Source organism: Rhinoraja longicauda, chromosome 36, assembly GCF_053455715.1.
Source record: "Rhinoraja longicauda isolate Sanriku21f chromosome 36, sRhiLon1.1, whole genome shotgun sequence".
NCBI lineage: Eukaryota > Metazoa > Chordata > Chondrichthyes > Rajiformes > Arhynchobatidae > Rhinoraja > Rhinoraja longicauda.
This window is the reverse complement of record NC_135988.1, coordinates 14,961,676-14,987,483: the sequence shown is the minus strand read 5'-3', so window position 1 is coordinate 14,987,483 and position 25,808 is coordinate 14,961,676. Positions and strand designations below refer to the sequence as shown.

Genomic DNA, 25,808 nt, shown 5'->3' with positions numbered 1-25,808 from the left:
CTCTTAAATCCATCCAGTGAATTGGCCTCCACCGCCTTCTGTGGCAGAGAATTCCACAAATTCACAACTCTCTGGGCGAAAAAGTTTTTTCTCACCACAGTTTTAAATGGCCTCCCCTTTATTCTTAGACTGTGTGTGGCCCCTGGTTCTGGACTCGCCCAACATTGGGAACATTTTTCCTGCATCTAGCTTGTCCGGTCTTTTTTTAAATTTCTACGTTTCTATAAGATCCTACCTCTCATCCTTCTAAAGTCCAGTGAATACAAGCCCAGTCTTTCCAATCTTTCCTCAGATGACATCTTCTTCTAGCCTTATAAGTATAGCCCTCTAGTCTTTGACATCTTGACCCTGGAGGAGAAAGGTTCTGCCAGTTTACCGTACAAGATGCCTCCTATGTACTTCTTTCATGTCTCCCCTCAACCTCTCAACGTGCCAGAGACAACAATCCAAGTTGATCCAACACCTCATTATACAAAATAACCTCTAATCCAGACAACAATATGATGAACCTCTTCTCCACCCTATCCAAAATCGTCAGGTCACAAATATTACTCCCCTCGAGGGTAGACACAAACTGCTGGAGTAACTCAGGCAGCATCTCTGCAGAGAAGGAATTGGTGACGTTTCAGAGTCGAGACCCTTCTTCAGGCTGATTCTTGCTTTGTGCAAATAGTCTGCTGCCTTTCCCAACATTTGAGCAGTGCCTGGATTTCAGAGTGGAGCTGGAAGGTGGGGCGCACTTATAAAGAAGTCATGTGAATGCAAATACATTATTTTCTTACCTTTGTATATGTAAATAACTGTCAAAGCACCTGCCATATATTTCCCTGTCGTGGTCAGAGTCTAGGCTAAGCTGTAAAATTAAGGTTTCTACATGGTTTACCGGAATGATCCCAGGATTGAGTAGGTTAACCTATGATGAGCGTTTGTCTGCACTGGGCCTGTACTCGCTGGAGTTTAGAAGAATGAGGGGGGACCTCATTGAAACGTACAGAATAGTGAAAGGCTTGGATAGAGTGGATGTGGAGAGGATGTTTCCACTAGTGGGAGAGTCTAGAGGCCATAAGCTCAGAATTAAAGGATGTTCCTTTAGGACGGAGATGAGGAGAAATTTCTTTAGTTAGAGCGTGGTGAATCTGTGGAATTCTTTGCCACAGAAGGCTGTGGAGGGAAAGTCAGTGGATATTTTTTAATAGCGTAGGAAAATAACTGCAGATGCTGGTACAAATCGAAGGTATCACAAAATGCTGGAGTAACTCAGCAGGTCAGGCAGCATCTAGGAGAGAGGGAATGGGTGACGTTTCGGGTCGAGACCCTTCTTCAGACTCTGACGTTTCGGGTTGAGACCCTTCTTCAGACCCAGTCTGAAGAAGGGCCTCGACCTGAAACGTCACCCATTCTCTCTCTCCCAGATGCTGCCTGACCTGCTGAGTTACTCCAGCATTTTGAGATACCTTTGATATTTTTTAATAATTCATTTGTCCTCTGGAATTACTAGGGATCATTAGTAGCATGGTTAGTAAAGGCAGTGAAGTGCGCAGCTGGTAGTATAAGACAATAACTGCAGATGCTGGTACAAATCGAAGGTATTTATTCACAAAATGCTGGAGTAACTCAGCAGGTCAGGCAGCATCTCAGGAGAGAAGGAATGGGTGACGTTTCGGGTCGAGACCCTTCAGACTGATGTCAGGGGGGGCGGGACAAAGGAAGGATATAGGTGGAGACAGGAAGATAGAGGGAGATCTGGGAAGGGGGAGGGGAAGAGAGGGACAGAGGAACTATCTAAAGTTGGAGAAGTCGATGTTCATACCACTGGGCTGCAAGCTGCCCAGGCGAAATATGAGGTGCTGTTCCTCCAATTTCCGGTGGGCCTCACTATGGTACTGGAGGAGGCCCATGACAGAAAGGTCAGACTGGGAATGGGAGGGGGAGTTGAAGTGCTCAGCCACCGGGAGATCAGTTTGGCCAACGCGGACCGAGCGCAGGTGTTGAGCGAAGCGATCGCCGAGCCTGCGCTTGGTTTCGCCGATGTAAATAAGGAGCAGCTGGTAGATCTGCTGCCTCACAGCGCCAGAGATCCAGGTTCAATTCTGACCTCGGGTGCTGTCTGTGTGGAGTTTGCATGTTCTTCCCAGTGACCGCTGTTGGTTTTGTTCGGTTGCTCCGGTCTCCTCCCACATCCCAAACGCGTGCGGGTTTGTAGATTAATTGGCCTCTCTAAAAGTACGGATGAGAAAGTGGGATAAGATGGAACTAGTTAACGGGTGGTGGATGGTCGGTGTGGGCTCGGTGGGCCGACCGGCCTGGTCTATCGCCAAACTAATGCTTATCTAAGATGTGTTCCAGTGCTGAAGTCTAATGATACGTTCTAGACAATAGACAATAGGTGCAGGAGGAGGCCATTCGGCCCTTCGAGCCAGCACCGCCATTCAATGTGATCATGGCTGATCGTTCTCAATCAGTACCCCGTTCCTGCCTTCTCCCCATACCCCCTGACTCCGCTATCCTTAAGAGCTCTATCCAGCTCTCTCTTGAATGCATTCAGAGAATTGGCCTCCACTGCCTTCTGAGGCAGAGAATTCCACAGATTCACAACTCTCTGACTGAAAAAGTTTTTCCTCATCTCAGTTCTAAATGGCCTGCCCCTTATTCTTAAATTGTTCTGATCTGTATACAAATATGAGTCTCTCTATCTCGATACCTGTGACAAATAAACACCATTACCATCAAGAAATCAAACATTGGCTGTGATGTTGTGAAGTGTTAACTATTATTGGTGTTCTTTTCCCTCAGGAAGATTTAATAAAGGATAGACTGCAGACCTTAGCCACGGAAGTCGCCCCACTCTACAAGCAGCTTGCACCCCAAGCCTTCAGCAATCAGGTAAATCAAAGTCTTTGTCCCACCTCTGTCACGTACAGAGATGAGATTACCCCAAGTGCTGCCATGTAACATGGCTGGAAAACCCCCCCCTATTAATTCAGACCAAGCCCGAAGGAGGGACCCATCCCGAAACGTCCCGAAACGTCCTCCAGAGATGCTGCCTGAACCTGGGTCTCTGGCACTGTAAGGCAGCAACTCTCCTGCTGTGCTACTGTGCCACCCACTTGTGTTGAAGTGCTGAAGACCTTCACTTGACTTAGGAATCCAGCAACAATGGTGAACATTAATTCCATGTCTGTTTGTTCAATTAATAGGTCCACTAATAAATAACAGCTGTGAAATATTAATGCAATCTTGATAAGAAAGGTCAAGTCAAGTCAAGTCAAGTCAATTTTATTTGTACAGCACATTTAAAAACAACCCATGTTGACCAAAGTGCTGTACATCTGATTAGGTACTAAGGAAAAAAATGAAACATACAGTAGCACGCAAACAGTTCACAGCGCCTCCTCAATGAGCCTCAAACGCTAGGGAGTAGAAATAGGTTTTGAGCCTGGACTTAAAGGAGTCGATGGAGGGGGCAGTTCTGATGGGGAGAGGGATGCTGTTCCACAAGGTGATGTAATAAGAATGACACTTGCTGTGTAAGTCACTGTCTACATAGATTTCCAATGAACAGTTCGCCCCTCGAGGGCCTGGGCCTGGGCCTGTAAGGACCTCTCCTTAAAGGTTAGGACTTTATTCCTTGGGGCGCAGGAGGATGAGGGGTGATCGTATAAAATCACGAGGGGAAATAGATAGGGTGAATGTAGAGTCTTTTTCTTAGGGTATGGGGAATCGAGAACCAGAGGGCATAAGTTTAAGGTGAGAGGGGAAAGATTTATTAGGAAGCTGAGGGGAAACTTTTTCACTCAGAGGGTGGTGGATAGATGGGTAAATGGAAGGTAGACACAAAATGCTGGAGAAACTCAGCGGGTCGGGCAGCCTCTCAGGAGAGAAGGAATGGATCAATGGAACTCGCTGCCGGAGGTGGTAGTTGAGGCAGGAACTATAACAGAATTTAAAGGACACTTGGACAGGTGCATGGGCAGTAAAGGTTTAGAGGGGCAAGGTCCAAAAACGCATGCAAATGGGACTAACTTAGATAGGACTTCTTGGTCGGCATGAATGTTGGACTGAAGGTCCTGTTTCCGTGCTGTATGATTCTAAGCAAGGTTTAGTTTTAGAGATACAGCGTGGAAACAGGCCCTTCGGTCCACCAAGTCCACGCTGACCAGCGATTGCCGCACACTAACACTATCCTACACACACCAGGGACAATTTACACTCACACCAAGCCAATTAACCTACAAACCTGCACGTCTTTGGAGGGTGGGAGGAAACCGGAGATCCCGGAGAAAGCCCACGCAGGTCACGGGGAGAACGTACAAACTGGGCACCGGAGGCCAGGGTCAAACCCGGGCGTCTGGCGCTGTAAGGGCAGCAACTCTACCGCTGCGCCACCGTGTCGCACGTAATGCAACCTTGACACCAATGTAAATAAAGAACTGTTGTGTAATTCACTGTCGTTGCAGATTACCAATGAACAGTTAGCCCCCGACTGCAGGCTGGGGAAGACAGAAGGGAAGCCATTTTCAGGAGTGACTGCGTGTATGGACTTCTGCGCACATGCTCACAAGGACCAGCACAACATGTACAATGGCTGCACTGTGGTATGTAGGCCCACGGCAAAACACAAACTCATTACGTCTCTCCCTCAGGCCCAACCTCACCTGCTCAAATTAAATGTTTACATATCTGACTGAGTCAAAACTCCAGTTTTTATCTCAGTAACACCAGCTAGTGGAAAATCTACAAAACAAAGGCTTGCCGATGCTGGAAATCCGAAGATGAAGGGTCCAGGCTCTGAGATATTGTCTGTTTGTTCCTCTTTCCGCAGATGCTGCCTGACCTGCTGGGTGTTTTCCAGCGTTTTTTCTGTTTTTATTGTGACTATGGCAGTGAACTAGTTAGTGGGTTAGGGAGTTGGGTCTCTGCTTCACCTCAGTTGAGATTGATGGGTTCGAAGATGTCTCCGTCTGTTTGAAACAACTCGAGGGGCTCAGCCCACTTCCCTTAACCGAACAGCGGCTGCCCTTCCAATGGGCACCACAGGTTAGGACATGGAACAGAACAGGACAAGGTTACTGAGAGTAGGTCCCAACCCGAAACGTCACCTATCCATTTTCTCCAGAGATACTGCCTGACCATCTGAGCGACTCCAGCACTTTAGACTACTGTGGACTATAGAGAAACAGCGTGGAAACAGCCTTCGGTCCACCAACCAGAAATCACCCTGTACACCAACACCACCCTACACACGAGGAACAAATTACACTTTAGAAGCCAACTAACCTACAAGCCTGCACGCCTATGGGATGTAGGAGGAAGCCGGAGCATCCGGAGAACAGACTGTAGACAGCACCTGTTGTCAGGATCGAACCCGGGTCTCTGGCGCCATAAGGCAGCAACTCTACCGCTGCACAATGAGTACCGTGACTCATTTATTCGTACTATCCGCGTGATAATTGCATGAAAATATTGCATCACTAACGGCCATGGGGGTTGCCCGGTTGCCACCACTATCTGAACGACCGTGAAAATAACCTTTTGAAGTAATGTTTGAAAGCAGAGGGACACCACACAAATCATGGAAGATAGACACAAAAATGCTGGAGTAACTGGGCGACACGGTAGCGCAGCGGTAGAGTTGCTGCCTTACAGCGAATGCAGCACCGGAGACTCAGGTTCGATCCTGACTACGGGTGCTGCACTGTAAGGAGTTTGTACGTTCTCCCCGTGACCTGCGTGGGTTTACTCCGAGATCTTCGGTTTCCTCCCACACTCCAAAGACGTACAGGTATGTAGGTTAATTGGCTGGGTAAATGTAAAAATTGTCCCTAGTGGGTGTAGGATAGTGTTAATGTACGGGGATCACTGGGCGGCATGGACTTGGAGGGCCGAAAAGGCCTGTTTCCGGCTGTATGTATATGATATGATATGATATGATAACTCAGCGGGACAGGCAGCATCTCTGGAGAGAAGGAATGGGTGACGTTTCGGGGTCGAGACCCCTTCTTCAGACTGGTCAGGGATAAGGGAAACGAGAGATACAGACGGTGGTGTGGAGAGATAAAGAACAATGAATGAAAGACGTGCAAAAAAGTAAATCCAGCATCTGCAGTTCCGTCACGCAAATTAGGACTAATCTTATACTTCCTTCAAAGATGGAATCGAGACATAGAGATGTTGCCCAATTTCACAGCGGACATTCACAGTGCAACACTGCCACATGCTGACAATTGGCGGTACTGCAATGGCTGCATTCTCCATCATTCCTCTTTGTGGAGAAAATCAAGTCAAGTTTATTTGGCACGTACACATACACGATGTGCAGTGAAATGAAAGTGCCTACGCCTGCGGATTGTGCACAAAAAAGAATTACAGTTACAGCATATAAATAAAAGTTAATACAGAGAAGTCAAAATGTAGTCCCTGGAGTTATAAAAGTTGACAGTCCTGATGGCCTGTGGGAAGAAACTCCGTCTCATCCTCTCCGTTTTCACAGCGTGACAGCGGAGGCATTTGCCTGATCGTAGCTTCTGGAACAGTCCGTTACTGGGGTGGCAGGGGTCCCTCATAATCTTGCTTGCTCTGGATCTGCACCTCCTGATGTATAAGTCCTGCAGGGGGGCGAGTGTAGTTCCCATGGTGCGTTCTGCAGGGCCTTCCTGTCCTGGGCAGAGCTGTTCCCAAACCAGACTGTGATGTTGCCGGACAGGATGCTCTCTACAGCCCCAGAGTAGAAGCAATGAAGGATCCTCAGAGACACTCTGAATTTCCTCAGCTGTCTAAGGTGGTAAAGGCACTGTGAATTAGACCCGTCCTTTCGGGTCAAGACCCTTCTTCAGACTACAGAACCTGTCTATCTTCGGTTTAAACCAGCATCTGCTGTTCCTTCCTCACCAACCCCCTTCCATTGACTCCATTTCTACCTCACGTTGCCTCGGCAAGGCCAGCAGCATAATTTCACAAATTCACAACTCTCTGGGTGAAATAGTTCCTTCTCAACTCAGTCCTAAATGGCCTCCCCTTTATTCTTAGACTGTGTGGCCCCTGGTTCTGGACCGGCCCTAACATTGGGAACATTTTTCCCGCATCTAGCTTGTCCAGTCCTTTTATAATTTCATACGTCTCCACAAGATCCCCTCTCATCCTTGTGAACTCCAGTGGATACAAGTCTAGTCGTTCCTCGTTTGACATTGTAAACGATTGTAAATGATTGTTTTTTGGTTTGAGAAAAAAGAAAAAAAAGTGGTGATTGCCGGGCGTAACCGGGCGGCGTGTTTGCCCGCAGGTTTGCACGCTGACCAAGGAGGACAACCGGCAGATCGGCACCATGCCCGAGGACGAGCAGCTTCACGTGCTGCCCCTCTACAAGATGTCCGGGACCGACGAGCATGGCAACGAGCTCAACCAGAAGGAGAAGATCAAGGCGGGCGCCATCGAGGTGCTCACCGCCTTCCCCAGGGAGGTGCGCATGCTGCCCGAGCCCGTCAAGTCCGCCCGCCAGAAGAAGCTGGAAGCAAAGAGGGCGGCGGAGAAGCAGCGGAACCAAGAGAAGAAGCTCCTGGCCGGGAAGCTAAAGCAGGAAGCAGGAAACCTGAAGTGCAGCACTCCGCAGAACAAAGGTATTCCTTTATCTACACACTAAATCTCTCGTTTGTTTGTTTGTTTGTTCCTGAACTACAATAGACAATAGACAATAGGTGCAGGAGGAGACCATTCGGCCCTTCGAGCCAGCACCGCCATTCAATGTGATCATGGCTGATCATTCTCAATCAGTACCCCGTTCCTACTTTCTCCTCATACCCCCTGACTCCGCTATCCTTAAGAGCTCTATCTAGCTCTCTCTTGAATGTATTCAGAGAATTGGCCTCCACTGCCCTCTGAGGCAGAGAATTCCACAGATTCACAACTCTCTGACTGAAAAAGTTTTTCCTCATCTCTGTTCTAAATGGCCTACCCCTTATTCTTAAACTGTGGCCCCTGGTTCTGGACTCCCCCAACATTGGGAACATGTTTCCTGCCTCTAACGTGTCCAACCCCTTAATAATCTTATACGTTTCGATAAGATCCCCACTCATCCTTCTAAATTCCAGTGTATACAAGTCTAGTCGCTCCAGTCTTTCAACATATGACAGTCCCGCCATTCCGGGAATTAACCTGGTAAACCCACGCTGCACGCCCTCAATAACAAGAATTTCCTTCCTCAAATTTGGAGACCAAAACTGCACACAGTACTCCAGGTGCGGTCTCACTAGGACCAAAACGGTGCACGATAGCACGACAATTTTAGGCCCACCTTACTCACCGTCGTCCCTTTGGTGCTAATGGAAGAAGTTTCATTGAAATCGGTGTTATATTTTTTTAATTATTCACATTTTAAAGTTTAAATCTATCTCCTATGATGGGAGGGAGGTGGAGGGAGGGGGGAGGAGGGCAGGATAAGGGGGGTTGTGGGCGATGGAGTGGGGAAGTGGGGGAGTAGGAGGGAGGGAAGGGGGAGGAGTGAGGGGGAGGAGGGAGTGGGGGAGGGGAGGGTGCTGCACCAATGCAGGAGCGCTTTGGGCCCAACAGGTCCACTTGGTCTAGTTTTATTGATATAATTAGAAGCTCCGTCATATTGAATGGCGGTGCAGGCTCGAAGGGCCGAATGGCCTACTCCTGCAACTATTTTCTATGTTTCTATCTGGAGTATTAAAGAACGTTCTTTATGGAAGAAGATGAGGAGAAACTTCTTTAGTCAGAGGGTGGTGAATCTGTGGAATTCATTGCCACAGAAGGTTGTGGAGGTCAAGTCAGTGGATATTTTTAAGGCAGAGATAAATAGATTCTTGATTAGTGCAGGTGTCAGAAGTTATGGGGAGAAGGCAGGAGAATGGGGTCAGGAGGGAGAGATAGATCTAATCTAGAATCTATCTATCTCTGCCTTAAATATATTCACTGACTTTGCCTCCACAGCCTCCTGTGGCAAAGAATTATGCAGATTCACCACCCTCTGACTAAAGAAATTCCTCCACATCTCCTTCGTAAAAGAACGTCTTTTAATCCTGAGGCTGTGACCTCTAGTCCTAGACTCTCCCACTAGTGGAAACATCCACTCCACATCCACTCTACCCGAGCCTTTCACTATTCTGTACGTTTCAATGAGGTCCCTCTCATTCTTCTAAACTCCAGCGAATACAGGCCCAGTTAGTTGGTTTGGGCAAGTTGGGTCAAAGGGCCTGTTTCCATGCTCTATGACTCTGTAATGCAACAACATAATTAATAATACTACATTTTAGTGTAGGCTGAAGAGTTCTATAAAAGTTTTTATCTTATACTGACATAGAACAAGGGTGTTTCGTCCGTTGGGACTAGGTTAAGACTCTTGGTATGGTCTCATAGTTGTAGCTGGACTACTCTACACCTGTGCTCCATTCTGTTCTGTTTCATTAGCCTTTCTCACTACCCACATATTAACCTGATCAGCCGCAAGGAACTGCAGATCTAGTTTACAAAGAAAAGACACAAAGCTCTGGAGCAACACAGCGGGTCAGTCAGCGTCACTGGAGGAAATAGGAAGGCAGCGTTTCAGATTGGGACCTTTCTTGTCTGAAGAAGGGTCCTGATCCGAAATGCCACCCGTAAAGGCAGCACAGTGGTAGAGTTGCTGCCTGACACCCGGGTTGGATCCTGACTACAGGTGCTGTCTGTACGGAGTTTGTACGTTCTTCCTGTGACCGTGTGGGTTTTCTCCGGGTGCTCCAGTTTCATGAGTCAAGAGAGTTTTATTGTCATGTGTCTCAGACAGAACAGGGTGGCGCAGCGGTTGAGTTGCTGCCTTACAGAGCTTACAGCGCCAGAGACCCAGGTTCGATCCTGACCACAGGTGCTGTCTGTCCGGAGTTTGTACGTTCTCCCCGTGACCTGCGTGGGTTTTCTCCGAGATCTTCGGTTTCCTCCCACTCTCCAAAGACATGCAGGATTGTAGGTTAATTGGCTTGGTATGAATGTAAATTGTCCCTGGTGTGTGTAGGATAGTGTTAGTGTGCGGGGATCGCTGGTCGGTGCGGACTCGGTGGGCAGAAGTGCCTGTTTCCACGATGTATCTCTAAACTAAAGAATGAAATTCTTACTTGCAGCAGCACAACAGAATATGCAAACATAGTACTCTGCAAATATTATAATATTCCTTTCACATTCCAAAGACGTGCAGGTTTGTAAGTTAACTGGCCTCTGTCAATTGTCCTTTGTGTGTGGGATGGAACTGGTGTACGGGTGATTGCTGATCGGCGCGGACACGGTGGGTCGAAGGGCCTGTTTCTATGCTCTATCTCCAAACTAAACGAAATGATCCATGTCCTCCAGAGATACTGTCAGAGCCACTGAGTTACTCCGGCACTTTGTGTCTATTCTAGTTCCCTGTGTGGAGGCACTCAGACCCCTCTGTACTTTGAACTTTTGTCACCTCTTACGCGATATTCCACTTTACTTAATAGACAATAGGTGCAGGAGGAGGCCATTCGGCCCTTCGAGCCAGCACCGCCATTCAACGTGATCATGGCTGATCATTCTCAATCAGTACCCCGTTCCTGCCTTCTCCCCATACCCCCTGACTCCGCTATCCTTAAGAGCTCTATCTAGCTCTCTCTTGAATGCATTCAGAGAATTGGCCTCCACTGCCTTCTGAGGCAGAGAATTCCACAGATTCACAACTCTCTGACTGAAAAAGTGTTTCCTCATCTCAGTTCTAAATGGCCCACCCCTTATTCTTAAACTGCGGCCCCTTGTTCAAAAGATGATACTGGTGATTTCTGGTCACCGACACCTTATTGCAATTAATTTTACTGGTTTCATCTGTTTTCAGTGATTAAAAAGGCAGTTTATTTTAATAGATTGTCAGATAGAGAACGGGATCAGTCCTTTGGGCCATCGAGCCCACACCGACTATCGATCGCCTAGTTTCTTATTATACAATACAATACAATACAATATATCTTTATTGTCATTGTACCCAGGGGTACAACGAGATTGGGAATGCGCCTCCCATACGATGCAATAATTTAAGTAATTAACAGCAACCCAACGAAACGAAACAATTGTAACAGTTTTTTAGACAGCGTAAAGTGCAAGTTGATCTATGCGTTGTGGCCATCCGGCTCAGCAGGACCGGTTCATAGCAGCTATGGCCCTGGGGATGAAGCTGTTCCTGAGTCTGGAGGTGCGGGCGTAGAAGGCCTTGTATTGTCTGCCCGATGGAAGGAGTTCGAACAGACTGTTGCAGGGGTGTGAAGAGTCTTTGTGGATGCTGGTGGCTTTTCTGAGGCATCGTGTGTTGTAGATGGCCCTCCAAGTCTGGTAGCTGTGTTCCGATGGCCCTCTGAGCTCTATGGACTACCCGCTGTAGAGCTTTCTTTTCTGCCTCCCACACTCATTCACTCCCTGCACACGAGAATCCAATTGACCTGCAAACTGGAGATGTCTTGGAGATGTGGGAGGAAACCGGAGTACCCAGAGCAAACCCACGTGGTCACGGGGAGAACGCGCAAACTCCACGCAGATAACAAACTGCACAGAGCTCCACCAGCTGCATCACTGCCAGTGGTATCTTGAACAGTTGAGAAACATCAGCTTTGCAACCACACACAATTCTCATTCCGGTTAAGATTTCAAAAATAGACTCACGGCAGAAGAGCCGAAAATTTGCATCTCTGGTTAGTTTAATAGGGTAGACTTGTTTAAATTTACAAAATCACAGGTTTGGTTTGGAGATGGTTAAGTTATTTAAACGAGGTCTAATTATAAAACAACACCATATTCGTGAAGCAGAAACGCTTTATTTATAATTAAATGTCAAAGTCTTGCCAAACTTCATTCAAAAATCGTTTGATGTTAAAAATAGTGAGACCACAGGAAGTCTAAACAGCTTGTTGATGATCCAATGTTCTTTCCTACACATGTACCAGATGCTAGTGTCCTCCTAGTTCACTGGGCTCACACAAAAAGCTGGAGTAACTCAGCGGGTCAGACAGCGTCTCTGGAGGAAAGGAATCGATGACGTTTCGGGTCGAGACACTTCATCAGTCTGAAGAAGGGTCTCGACCCGAAACTTCACCTATTCCTTTTCTCCAGAGATGCTGTCAATAGACAATAGACAATTGACAATAGGTGCAGGAGTAGGCCATTCGAGCCAGCACCACCATTCAATGTGATCATGGCTGATCATTCACAATCAGTACCCCGTTCCTGCCTTCTCCCCATACCCCCTGACTCCGCTATCTTTAACAGCTCTATCTAGCTCTCTCTTGAAAGCATCCAGAGAACTGTCTAACCCGCTGAGTTACTCCAGCTTTTTGTGTCTATCTTCGGTTTAAACCAGCATCTGCAGTTCCTTCCCACACATTAGTTCTCTGGAGTAATGGCCTACTGAGGCATGGACAACCTTTTTTTTCACTCAGAGGGCAGTCTGTATCTGGAACAAGCTGCCAGAGAAAGACATAGAAACAATTACCATAATGACTCTCAAAGGACATTTATACAAATATAGGATTAAGGTTTGGAGGCATATGGGCCAAATGCATGTAAAGGGGACAAGCCCAATATGACAAATTGGTTAGTATGCACTAGTTGGGCAGAAGGGCCTGATTCATGTTGTATAACTCAATGACTTGTGTGTTTAAAAATATTGCCTTGCCCCCACCCACAAGTTATCCATGAATGGCCCAACTGCTGTTTCTTGTAGATCTTGTAGTCTGTGGGGACAGTGACACAGCAGTAGAGTTGCTGCCTTGCAGTACCAGAGGCCCGGGTTCGATCCTGACTACGGGTCGTTTCTGTGTAGAAATTGCACGTGATCCCCGTGACCGCGTGGACTTTCTCCGGGTGCTCCGGTTTCTATCCCTGTTCCAAAGACGTGCAGGTTTGTAGGATAATTGGCTTCTGTAAATTGTTGCCAGGACAATTGGAATGCACACCCTCTTTTAGACATGCCCACCCTCTGTCTAATGAAACGCCCCCAGCACAGTTCCTTTAAACTTTACTCCCCCTCCCTTTAAGCTATGCCCCCCTAGAATTTGATTTTTCCATCCTGGGGTACTAAAGAACAAGGACCTAGACCATAGAACGAAGAATACAGAAGTGATTTTCATGCCAGTCCTGCCAGAGATGATGTGAATACACCTGATTTTTGACAGTGTGCTAAGCTTTGACTATCTACTGTATTTTTAAAAAAAATAGTTTAGTTTAGAGAAACAGCGAGGAAACAGGATATTTTTAAGGCAGAGATAGATAGGTTCTTGATTAGTACGGGTGTCAGGGGTTATGGGGAGAAGGCAGGAGAATGGGGTTCGGAGGGAGAGATAGATAATAATATATTCCTTTACCTGTCCCACACCGGGGCAATTTGCAGTGGTACAGCAGCAAAGTGGATAGCGAGAGACATTCATTATAAATAAAAATAAAGATAAGGATGATTGTCATCATTTACTGTGTTTTTTTTTAGTTAACTGGTTTGTTGACAGGTCTGCTGGGAGCAGTGCTGGTTGTGCGGTCTCACAGCAGCGGGAAGGAAGGACCTCCGATATCTCTCCTTCACACACTTGGGGTGTGATGGTCAGACATGATAGCATGGTGGGGTAGACTTGATGGGCCGAATGGGCTAATCCTGCTGCTATCACTTATGAAATAACCAGATTGATCCCTGGGATGGCAGGACTTTCATATGAAGAAAGACTGGATAGACTAGGCTTATACTCGCTGGAATTTAGAAGACTGAGGGGGGATCTTATTGAAACATTTAAAATTCTTAAGGGGTTGGAGAGGCTAGATGCGGGAAGATTGTTCCCAATGTTGGGGAAGTCCAGAACCAGGGGTCACAGCTTAAGGATAAGGGGGAAGTCTTTTAGGACCGAGATGAGAAAACATTTCTTCACACAGAGAGTGGTGAATCTGTGGAATTCTCTGCCACAGAAGGTAGTTGAGGCCAGTTCATTGGCTATATTTAAGAGGGAGTTAGATGTGGCCCTTGTGGCTAAAGGGATCAGGGGGTATGAAGAGATGGCAGGTACGGGATACTGAGTTGAATGATCAGCCATGATCATATTGAATGGCGGTGCAGGCTCGAAGGGCCGAATGGCCTACTCCTGCACCTATTTTCTATGTTTCTATGTTTCTAACTCAGCGGGGCGGGCAGCATCTCTGGGGGAAAAGGGATGGGTGACGTTTCGGGGGGACCCTTCTGCAGACTATCATTCTGGTGTAACTGGTCTTGTTTCCACAGATGTGACGTTGGCCAGTGCGACCCCCCAACATCACCTCACGCCTTCAATCAAACTCGAACCGCAGGATCACTTCGGCTCCTACAAACACAGCGGGAATTCTGTCGTGGAGAGCTACACGGTGCTTGGAAATTGTAGACCTTCCAACGCCTACAACCTGGGCAACGCCTATCCTTTCCATTCCTACTATGCAAGGCCATCCCTGCCTTCCATTAACAACTACCACCCGCGGTATTCGTTTTCCTATGGATATTATGGTTACCCGGGCAACCAGCTCTTCCCCCCATCGTTCCTTAACTACGGGAGCGGCGACGCCATGCCGGGGAGCTTCTCAGGAAACAGCTTTGAGAAGAAGCCGGACGTCCAGGAGCTGTGCGCCAACTTCAACCTGGCCCTCAGGAGCAACAGGATCGACTGTTCGGAGCAAGGCGCCGACATGACGCCAAAGCAGAGCCACCAGCCGCTGTTTCCAGGGGGCGGCGGTTTGGTTTCCCAGAGCTCGCTGTCCGCCACGCCCTCGCAGCCCCAGCAGGCGTGTCACGTGCCCGAGGAAGTCAAACGGGCATCGCAAAACGCCAACAGCATCAATCGGTTTATCAAGCAGGAGCCCGAAGACCCCGTTCCTTACTCCCAATCCTGTCACGGAGCCTCCAGGGAGGTCCACCCAGTGAACAATACCTTCCCCGCTGTTCAGATGCCATCGCCCGGCCTAGGTCACCAGGGCAAGTCCTGGGAGATGTTCAAGCCAAATGGTAGCTTGATGTCAACTGGGACCTCTGGGCACGAGAAACCGTGGGGCCTCTTCAATTCCACCGATAACAGCAAGTTGGCCAACACGAACGTTCAGGAAAGATGGAACTCAATAACGTCCAGCAGGAACGCAAACGGGTTACCTGTGTCGAACCTACAGGAGAAGCCGTGGTATTTACACACTGATAGTAGGAGCACGCCACCGATAAAGGGCGGGAACCACCAGGGGACACTGTGGGACTCATTCAAGGCAGGTGAAGCCCCTTCCATGGCATCTAATGTTAACCTGAAGGACAAGCTATGGGAGCCGGTGAAAATACAGAACAACCTGTCGGTGATCTCGGCCTCCAGCCTGCAAGACAAGACGTGGGATTTGTACAAAAGGAACAGCTCCAAGTCTTCGATGCCCAACATGAACGTGCGGGAGGACGTGTGGAGCGAAAACGGGGCGGTGTTCCCGGGCGAGACCATGGAGGGGAAGCAGTGGGACCTTTACAAAGTCAACGATGGCAGTCCTGTGTTGCATGGTTCGGCCATGCAGGAGCAGCTGTGGGAACGCTACGGCATGAACGAAAACATGGACGACCTGCCGCCCGAGAACATCAAGGAGGAGGAAGAGGAGGTGTGGTCCGACAGCGAGCACAACTTCCTGGACGGCAACATCGGGGGTGTTGCCGTGGCACCGGCCCACGGATCCATTTTGATCGAGTGCGCCCGGAGGGAGCTCCACGCCACCACCCCGCTGAAGAAGCCCAACCGGTGCCACCCCACGCGGATATCCCTCGTGTTCTACCAGCATAAGAACTTGAACGAGCCCAACCACGGCCTGGCACTGTGGGAGGCCAAGGTGAAAATCCTGGCGGAGAGGGCGAAGCAGAGGCAGGAGGAGGCGGCGAGGCTGGGCCTACCCCTGGTGAACTCCAAGCTCCTGGGGAAAAAGCGCAAGTGGGGCAGCACGCCGACCACAGACGTTGAACTGGGCAAGAAAGACTTTTTTCCCACGCGCCAGGCTTTGACCATTACCACAAACACTGTTATCACTGTGTCTTCATACGCCTGTACCCAGGTAACAGGGCCCTACAATCGCTGGATCTGAGACATGTCCAACTTACCTCACTACGGCAGCTCTTTGTGTTGCCAGACGCGGTGCTTTCCTCTGTTAAATATACTGTCGAAGGAGAATTCCACTCAAGTGCAAATCATCTCGAAAGCTGCACTCTGAGCAAAGAATTTTACAGTTGAAATTTTTTTTCCTGGTTTTAGTAATCTAATTTATATATCTACATGTTTTTGAACTTATAGCTGCCCGTCATTATGTGAAGGGTAAGAGAAAACTTTCTATGTCAAACTAGAAGAATAGTATTTATTGTACACCTTTTGTTGTATTTGTTGTTCAGAAAAAAAAAAATCATTTGTTAGAGAAGCAGCTAATTCTTCAGGGGCCAAGTTAATTCTGACAGATATCAACATCTCAGTCTGTTGAATTCCATGAATAGGATGTCATCTAAAAGAAATCTAAAAAGGTAAAGAAACTGGTGCTTTAAAAAAAAAAAAAAAGTTTACAGCAGAGTTCATTTTTAGTCACGACAGTAAAAATCAACCACACAATTCTTAGCCCGGTGATTTCGATTTGTAAAACCAATACCGCTGGTCTGTCTGTTGGTGCTTAAAACCTTATTCGCCTGACGTTTCTGGTCGAAATGTCAAGCACATGCACTTAAATGTAAAAAAATAATAATAATTCCCATTGTGCCGTTCAGAGGTAGATTATAATGGTGATCGACATCATGGTGCTCCTCCAATTCCTTGCCTTCCTCTTCCCATCTCATTGGAAAGAAAACAAAAAAAAGGAAAATCCGCAGTGTTTCTGCTGTAATCTTTTGACCAGCTTAACTCGATAAAAGCCGAAGTCGTCTCGTGACCTAATCATCTTCTCGTGTTCCACGAAGCGTTTTTTGACCAACGATTACAGTGTGAATCCCCCCCCCCCCCTGTGAGGGCAGTCTTTCTTCCCCGGGGGTGTCGTGCGGGTGAATTTTACGGACTGCTTTCGGCCGACTCTTATTTTAATATGAGAGAGAAAACGGATTTTTTGCAATTTTATACCACACCTAAAAACCATTGTCGGGTGCATTTTTCTTCCTGTTGAATGTCGTGCAATCTGATATTTCGTGAGGTTCAGGTGTTTCTGAGTTAAGAACTGATCATGGGTTTTACTGTAATGGCGACACGTCTGCAGTCTAGGAATTAGGCCTGTATTTACTATTGTTACCACATCATTGGATCCACTCTCCGAAACCCCCCTTCAGAGTCCTGGCATCCCATTGATGGTTTTGACTTGTTGTTTTTATTTTTTGTTCTATTCTTCATTTTTACACATTACTATGAAAAGATCAGCAGGCGGTGTATTTTTTCCCTGCATTCTATATCCAATTTTAAACTGTAAATATATGAAAAGAAGACATTTTAAAGCACTTTCACCTTGATTTTAAAATGACAACTTGAAGTAGGTTATTTAACAGATAATTATTGGGAGAACTACTGTAAATAGCTGCAGAATTTTTAGCAAAAATATTTCTCAAAGTTCCAGCATCATGTTCTTTAACCTCCCCCCCCCCCCCAAAATCATGTTTAGAGAATATTTATAAATAATCATTCTGTTAGTGTTGGATTCTAATCATGTACTTACACTGATAAAGCCCCAGAATAACTTGAAGATTACTTTTGGGAATCATTACAATATTTGTTTTTGATCGGACACCAAACATTCACGAGGCTTTGGCTTGGAATACCAGTCATTTTGCCACATTGGAGCATGCACGAGCTGTAACATTTGGTGTATAAATCAGAGTTTTATAGCCTTTTACAACAGAGTAACACTGGTTGGCATTAACCCAACGCGCTGCATTTCTAAAATTGCATCTGCAGAAATAAACATTACGATCCAGACACAAAATTGATTACAGGTAGATGTTTCCCCAGTCCCACGTTTTAAAAATGCATGTTTTGTTTAATCTTCTGAGTTTCTGACATGGAGTATTGAATTACTTGCATGAAAATCGTTTTTTGTTTTTTTTGTACGATCGGTTTCAAAATCTTGACCAAATTTCTTCCACTGAGCTCAATTGCGGTCGAGGAAGTCACTGTAATGGTTTAAAAATGGCATTTTACATTTTTGTTTCATGTTAGAGACAGTAAACCCACACATCTGGTGCAATGTTTCCCGGGCAGTAGGACCATTAAAAAAAAGAAAATGGTCAATGCAAAACATTGTAACAATAAACCCGTCTTGGAAGAAAAGATAGTGGGCAAAGGCATATATAGGTGGTCGATGGGTCGGCACAGACTCAGTGGGCCGAAGGGCCTGGTTCCGTGCTGTATCTCTCGATGTGTTATGTCCTCTGAGCTCCAGGAAAGGAATTGTAAATATTCTAAATTTGGTTGGTCTTAGTCTAATGAATTTACGTGCCTTTATTGAGTATTTTACATCCAAAACAAATCAATAAAATCACTAAAACTCGCGCTTTACCATCTTCCCCAGAATAAAGCTCGCAGTGCAAGCAAAAGACCGATTAGCGATGTCCTTTGGAGACTTCTGTTCCCCAATCTGACAATCTGAACATGCATTTACAGTAGAAACAGACAGATCACAGTTTCTACTTCAGTTAAAGCTGTCGTCATGGATGCCATTATTAAGCTGGAGGAAAACTACCTCAGATCTCAACTTTACTCAAGAATCGAGTGTGTTTTCTTACGAGGTTGCAGTCCCTCTGTATTTTACTCCTGAATGCGTAAATCATTGGAAGATTATGTCAGAATTTACAAAATCACGATTGAAGAAAGTCTCTAAATGTTTTCAGGTAATAACAGTGACACAAGATCAATTAGAGTTACGCGCTCATGATATAGAGCATTGGAAGATCACACTCTCAGCTACTGGAGATGAAATACTCATTTAACATTAGCTGCTGATCCCATCACCAAAATACTAGCCTCTTTGTTTTTATTTCTGCTGCACGCACGCAACGCACATTGTCTATGTTTCATTTGACTATGTGACTTGGATGAGGAGTGTTTTGGCAGAGCAGAATTTGTTTATTTATCTGACAATCCACCCTCCAGGCACAACTCTGTCGTGCATGTTAAAGCCACCTCTCCTTCACAGTGTTTTTGTTTCACGACCTTGACAGGAAATTTCAATCAGTAGCTAAAGTTCAAACACATTATCCTGGGATTGGAAGTCCCAGGATTGATTGTGGTTGAATATACAACTCATTATATTAGTTTCGACATACATTTTAAGAAAGGCTGTCGTGGTAGGCAAAAGGAAATTGTGCCCTCAAAGGGTTAACTGAATTGGTATTGCTTTCTGCCCTGCAACTTTACAGCACTATTTTAATATTAAGACGGATTCTTCTCTCCATCCCTAACACAGACTCAGGCAGATCCGTAAAGGATTACGTTTACCAGCTGACATTTCCCTTGTTACTAAACTTACTGCAGGTGTAATAGCCTACGTGAGCGGCAGGCGATTTTAATTCCTGGAAATAAAACTCAGGAATTGTCTCTGTGCATGCAAACAACACCAATGGGTGCTAAAATAAATGACTAAAATGTGAACTACCAGCAGTTTGTATTCACTGTAATAGCCTGACATAACTTGAAGTACATGCAGGATAGCTGTTATCACTGGCTCATAACTTGCCGTGGCTGCAGAGGACCATATTGTTCCTTGTATTTGCTGGTTACATTTAGAGCAGCAGAGTGCTTCCAAATCTTGACTTGTCTTTTCAAATTCCAAACCGACTTGTCTTTGACAAATTCCCCCAGTCTAAATATAAAATGCCACTGATTTCGGTTCTATGCAAATACGACGTCAGTGGGTTGCTCGAGTCCAGTCAAAACTGAGGGCTGCTCGTTAAAATCAAGTGTGCTGTGTAAGTTAAAACTTAATGAGCAAAAAAAGCTCTCTATTTTCCTTCAGTGAATGGCATTGATACTAAAACCATTAAAGTAGATACTAAAAAACATAATCTGCTTGTGCACAGCTTTTAACTACTGTCCAGTGATAAACCGCGAGTCAAAATGGCGTCAAGCGCAGTTTTGAGAATCTTAAAATACACCGATCAGCCAAATCATTATGACCACCTACCTAATTTGCTGTTGGTCCTCCGTGTGCAGCCCCATACGCAGCAGGGTGCGATGCACTGTGTATTGTGACACCTTCCTCCCGTGACCACCATTTAAAAACATTTCTGTGACTTGTGCCGCAGTCGACCTTCTGTCGGTTCGGACCAGACGGGATAGCCTTCGTTGCCCTCGTGCATCGATTAGCCTTGGGCACCCAACACCCTGTTTGTGGTTTGTCCCTCCTCGGACCACTGTCGGTAGGTACTCACCACTGCTGACCGGGAGCACCCCACAAGCCTTGCCGTTTCAGAGATGCTCTGACCCAGTCATCTGGCCATAACAACTTGACCCTTGTCAAAGTCGCTCAGGTCTTTACTCCTGCCCATTTCTCCTGCATCCAACACATCAACATCTGTTCACTTGCTGCCTAATATATCCCGTCCCTTGACAGTGCCATTGTAACAAGATAGTCAATGTTATTCACTTCGCCTGTCAGTGGTCATAATATTTTGCCCGATCGGTGTATATACCAAATTTTATAAACAGGACCAAACTAACCAAGGTTAAATAACCTACATAATCAATAATGTAGATTTGTTTTTTAAAAATCCTTCAAAAAATCTTGTGCATTAGCGCACTGAGATTCATCATTGCAACATCCACACATTATATTGTGGTGGCAAATATGATACAATATTCTTTTTCCTCTCTGAAGTTTAAGATATAATTTCACAGTTAAGCTTTCTCAAAGAAAGTTTAGACCACCTCTCTAAACCCCTATTTTATTGAAGAGCAAAAATTACAAGAATAATTTGGATTCATATTTATAATTGGTCGAAATATTAGGTGAAGGGATTCCAAAACTTCAGATTTGCAAATTGGGCAAGCAAGCTTTTGATGGTGGTAGATAGCTGGTGTCAGTGTTGAAAGTTCACGAGCTTCTCATGCATTGATCAGATAGTGTGGCACTAATATTGGCACTCGTGGAATCACGTACCTCGACCAAGTCTGGAAAGACCTTGAATAGACAACCCAAGCGAGCTGGTTGCATTCAGACACGCAGCAAGCACAAAACCTGATGCCTGGGTTTAGCCCAGCCCAGCATGGTTCAGTGGAAAGATTATTCCTAGAATTACAATTATGTTCCATGTGACCTGCTGAAAGGGTGCTACAATATTCTTCAATGTGGCGCAGTAGCCATATTGCCATCAAAACTGCGAAGTTCAACGTAACGTTCACACAGAGACTAGAAAATTGGGTTCAGAAGTAGGCATGTTTTCTTTTCAATATCGCAGCATAATTTCTCATTGGAAAGAGGAATACATCTCTTGGACGCTTCCATTACCCTGTCTCTGAGATAACTAAATTACACCATCTGTGTTTAGTTTCTTAGCAAGTTTTATTGCACAACTTTTGTCGAGGTATCTGCAGAGTGTATGTAAACTGCATGCACACAGTTACATGCACACAACTTAAATATTAACATTTAGTTGATCCTTGCGGTTTCTTGTCTTCAAACGTGACAGCTAAGGGGGGGGGCGGGGGAAGTATTTTAAATATATATCTTTTGGTGCAACCTGCTCTGGTTACTTGACTCAAGGCAGCTCAAATTCACAGGACCCTTCTGGTCTCTTCAATGAACATAAAAATGTTAGCTTTTGTTACCCATTTTGCAGCAACATGCTGGCAATGCTTGTGCTGAAATTGTTGCCGTAAATTTATGCTTTATCCTTGTGGCTTTATTTTGTATATCAGTATTTGTAAATATGAAGTATGTTTTAAACTTCTTCCAAATTGCTTTTATATTTTCTTTTGTTTTTATTTGAGGTGCTATTTCAATTTGTCCAGTCAGGTGATCCTGCCCCCTGTTTTTAAATAAATGCTTGTGTTTTGGTTGTACAGAAATTTGGATTCTGTTTGATGACTTCCTTGTCCTGAAATTCGGGATGTCTGTGTTTTTTTTCCCCCCTCCCGACATTCCTTTAGGAATCTGTAGCATTAGGGAAATCTTATAATACAAGGCAAATAAGCATGGCTTTCATAGAATCCAAACTTAAGGAGAGAATTTTAAAATACCTATGCTATAGGCATGGCTCCTTCATTTTGGCGACTAAATGTTATAACTCGTTTTTGGCAAGATCGATTTCCTTCAAAAGGACAAAGATCGTGGGCATACGTGTATACTTTTTGATAGGTAGATTCAGAAAATGTAGAATATTAAGTCTGTGGTATTCCCATGGAAACTAAATTTTAAAATTCACGGGTAAAAGATTCCAACATCACTGCATAGGAGCCACTCCCAACGTTCGACCAGAGCATTTACAATATTTAGACACCGTTACAGCAAGTTTCTTGCTTGGGATGATCAAATCGGGTGGTTGAGAGAGGGATGGGACGCCATCTTGTTTTGAAGGCTTTTCCGCTTCCCATTGTTATATGAGATAACACGGAGGAATACATTTTGGAAGGGCAGAAATGTTGTCACAATGCTACACTCGAGAGATTGCTGCATCTTCAGTTTTGCTCGTTGCCGTCCAAGAATCCCCAAGTAAAAATTAATATTGCGACATCTGGATTTCCAATGAACCCCACCGCACGTTCTGAGGGAGCAGTATTAAATACCATAAGAGAATGTTTAATGGTGTTTGAGTCCATTAGGGTTGGGCCAAGTGGTGGTTGAATGACACTGTTGAGCTGGAAAGAGTTGAACATGGATGAGATCACCTGCAAGCACAGGGCGTCAAATAGTGTGCATTTTCTAAGCATTTAAGCATCTGCTTCAGGTAGAGTTAAACATGCTCCTTAGGCCCGTGAGACTCCAAGAACTTTCTGAACACATTTTGACCACACGCTGGAGATTTGTGGTGTCAGGTGCAAGCAGCGTAGCACAACCTCTTCTGGGCAGGCTTCCACAAAATCACCTTCACCACTCACCTCTTACGGGCAAGCATGGTGGCGCAGCGGTAGCGTTGCTGCCTTACAGCTGTTCAATCCGGACTACAGGTGCTTGTCTGTGCGGAGTTTATACGTTCTCCCTGTGACCACGAGGGTTTTCTCCAGGTGCTCGTTTCCTCCCACACTCCAAAGACATACAGGCTTGCAGGTTACTTGGCTTGGTATAGTTATCCCTAGGGTGTGTAGTGTGCGGGGATCGCCGTTCGGCGTGGACTCATGGGTCGAAGGGTGCATGCATCTCTAAACTAAACTAAGACTAAACTAAACTCACTTCTGCCTCTGACTCCATTGCAACTTCCTGCAAAAGCATCAAACCCTCCTTGTGTGTGTAGCTAATGTTGTAAAGCAAGCAACATTCGCTTTTGAACACATATGTGTTGGCTTCTTGCTCTTCCTTGGCTGTTTTTGGAGTGGCCCACAAGGCAATTATCCTTCCTTAGAATGCTGTCTGTACCATTGTGAAGAAAGCATGCTATCTCACAAGGTGAACATAATGGACAAGGCATACACCCCCTCTCTCTCTCTCTCTCTCGCTCTCAGTGAAAATGCATAAACAAGTCTTGCTGCTTCAGAGGTTATGGGCTACTATGATGTTACAACAAGGTGCTGGTGTATATACTTGCTTTTATTGGTAGGGGTGGGTGGGTGGGGGATTATTGCAAGTTCCCCATGGCTTGCTAGTAGTCAAAGACTGCTACTGATTATTGTGGCATCAACAATCAGTGAACATGTTTCGAGCAATTCTGTTGTACACAAAGCTATGTGACTGTTGGATGAGTATTGCAAGGATGACTGCAGTAGAAAACTGCTTTGTACACTTTGTATATTAATGTAAATAGAAAATTACTCCTTTTTTCCTTTTTAGTGATTGGGCTTATATATCTTTTATAACTTATATGTCTACTGGCAAGGTAGAAAAAAACAAGATCAATAATCTGTGATAATTGTTTTCAATAATGGATGGTTCACAGCAATTGGTAAGGGATTTCACATTCCATTTTTAACAATTCAGTACTAAAATATAGCTAAACTAAACTTTAATGTAATATGTTATAAAAATGAATATGAAATTGTTTATGTAAACACCATATTTGCCCAAAATGCCCATTTTAGTTCAATTTACAGTTTTTGAAGGTCTTCCATTTGTTACTTGAGTTGAAAGACATATTAGAATCAAAATTCATATGTCTGTGAAATACATCTAGGTCTTTCTTAAGCAAAATGAGACATTAAAAATTGTGAATTGGGAGATGGTTCCCAATCAACTCTTGTGTCGGCTGAAACTGGTGAAGCAACTGCAGGAGTTCAGACTGTGCATTGAGTACATAGACTGGGGAATAAGTGAGAGAACAATGGCACCTGGCCATTGACCCTCATGAGTGAATCTGCACCAGGGTTCACAAACTTACTTTGCTGAGCCCCTCTGCGGAGATTTGTTCCCTATTTACCAACGTTCACTTTAGCTTCTGAGCCCATTGGCTTCAGATCTCATCACAGTTTTGGTGCTATGGTTCCTACAACCAAAAAGTCTGCACTTTATTCTCATTTTGTTTCTGTAGCCTAGATGCATTTTGTTCATCTTGCCCAGTCTTGCATTAAATCTTCTGGCCACGATTGCCAATGCTCGCAGCAAGTAAAAGTATAATTTCACACAGAGAGGCAAAATTATCTTCAGCCAGTGTTTTGGACTGAGGCAAAGTGAAAAATCACCACTGAGCACAAATTCTCATTGTAAGTGCCCCCCATTTCACGAGGAACAATAAGGGCAAAGTTTAATTGATGGACAGGAACTTGTAATTATTTTACAATAATTACCTATAATTAAAATTATTCTGACAAAAACAAAGGATTTGGAATTAAGCCTAAACTTGAGTTTGACCCACACGAATTGATAGTCTTCTCAGCAAAAATGCCCAAGTCCAACTTAAGTGAAGCATTTCAAAAAATTACCCTTGCAACCCAAATCTCTGTTATATATACCTTGCCTTGGTTCCTACCTAAGTTTCACGATGCTGATTTGATTTATTGATCCATCCCTATTAAATGGAAGACAACGCTTTAAAACAAAAAAAGACCACAAGTTGGTTATGTTGAGTTTACCTGGTTAGCTGTACATAATTAAAAACTCCAACGGCCGCAGTTTCGCTTTATCTAACAACCACTGGCTGTAAATCTTGCAAGATCTAAACGAAATCACTTTGATGTGCTTCAATTTAAAATGTACATTTAAAAGGTGCAAACACATTTGATTTTAATTGAAATATTTTTTTTAATTTGGTTTTTGTGTCAAAAAAAATAATCATAATGCTATTCCGTTCCAAACTAATTTAAACAGCGGGCCTAAGAAATACAGAATATAGTGTGGCCTAATTTAATTTTCTTTCCATTCTGACATCAGGGATACTTTTAACAGCGATGAAACCATCTCTGCTTATTTTAACATCCATCTTTCAGGGACTCTACTTTAGTTTGAGTTTAGCTCAATCCACGTTGTAAATGTGACAACTAAAACTGTTTGGTTGCGTTTGTTCACACACACAAACAAAAAACGGGATAAAACTTTGTAAATTAAGTCGAAGCTGTAGTGGATAATGTTCTAAAAGCCTATTGTCTTTTTTTAAATTATCTTCTAATGTATTTAAGAAACTTGGAGGTGAGAAAAGATGTCTCATGAAAGAATAAAACGATATAGGGAAATATTGTTCCAATTTGTTTCTGGTGTTCATTTTG

General features: G+C 45.0%; 1 protein-coding gene across 2 annotated transcripts in view; it reads left to right on the top strand.

Annotated features, from left to right (window-relative positions):
- Positions 1 to 23,684, top strand: part of LOC144610462 (methylcytosine dioxygenase tet3-B-like) — a 182,543-nt gene extending 158,859 nt beyond the window's left edge. For both annotated transcript variants that reach the window (XM_078429189.1, XM_078429190.1), the window contains exons 8-11: positions 2,794 to 2,883; positions 4,458 to 4,595; positions 7,280 to 7,613; positions 14,246 to 23,684. In XM_078429189.1, the coding sequence (XP_078285315.1) occupies positions 2,794 to 2,883; positions 4,458 to 4,595; positions 7,280 to 7,613; positions 14,246 to 16,089 (2,406 nt within the window). In that variant the 3' untranslated portion in view covers positions 16,090 to 23,684. The remainder of the gene's footprint in view (positions 1 to 2,793; positions 2,884 to 4,457; positions 4,596 to 7,279; positions 7,614 to 14,245) is intronic.
- The last annotated feature ends 2,124 nt before the right edge of the window (positions 23,685 to 25,808 follow it).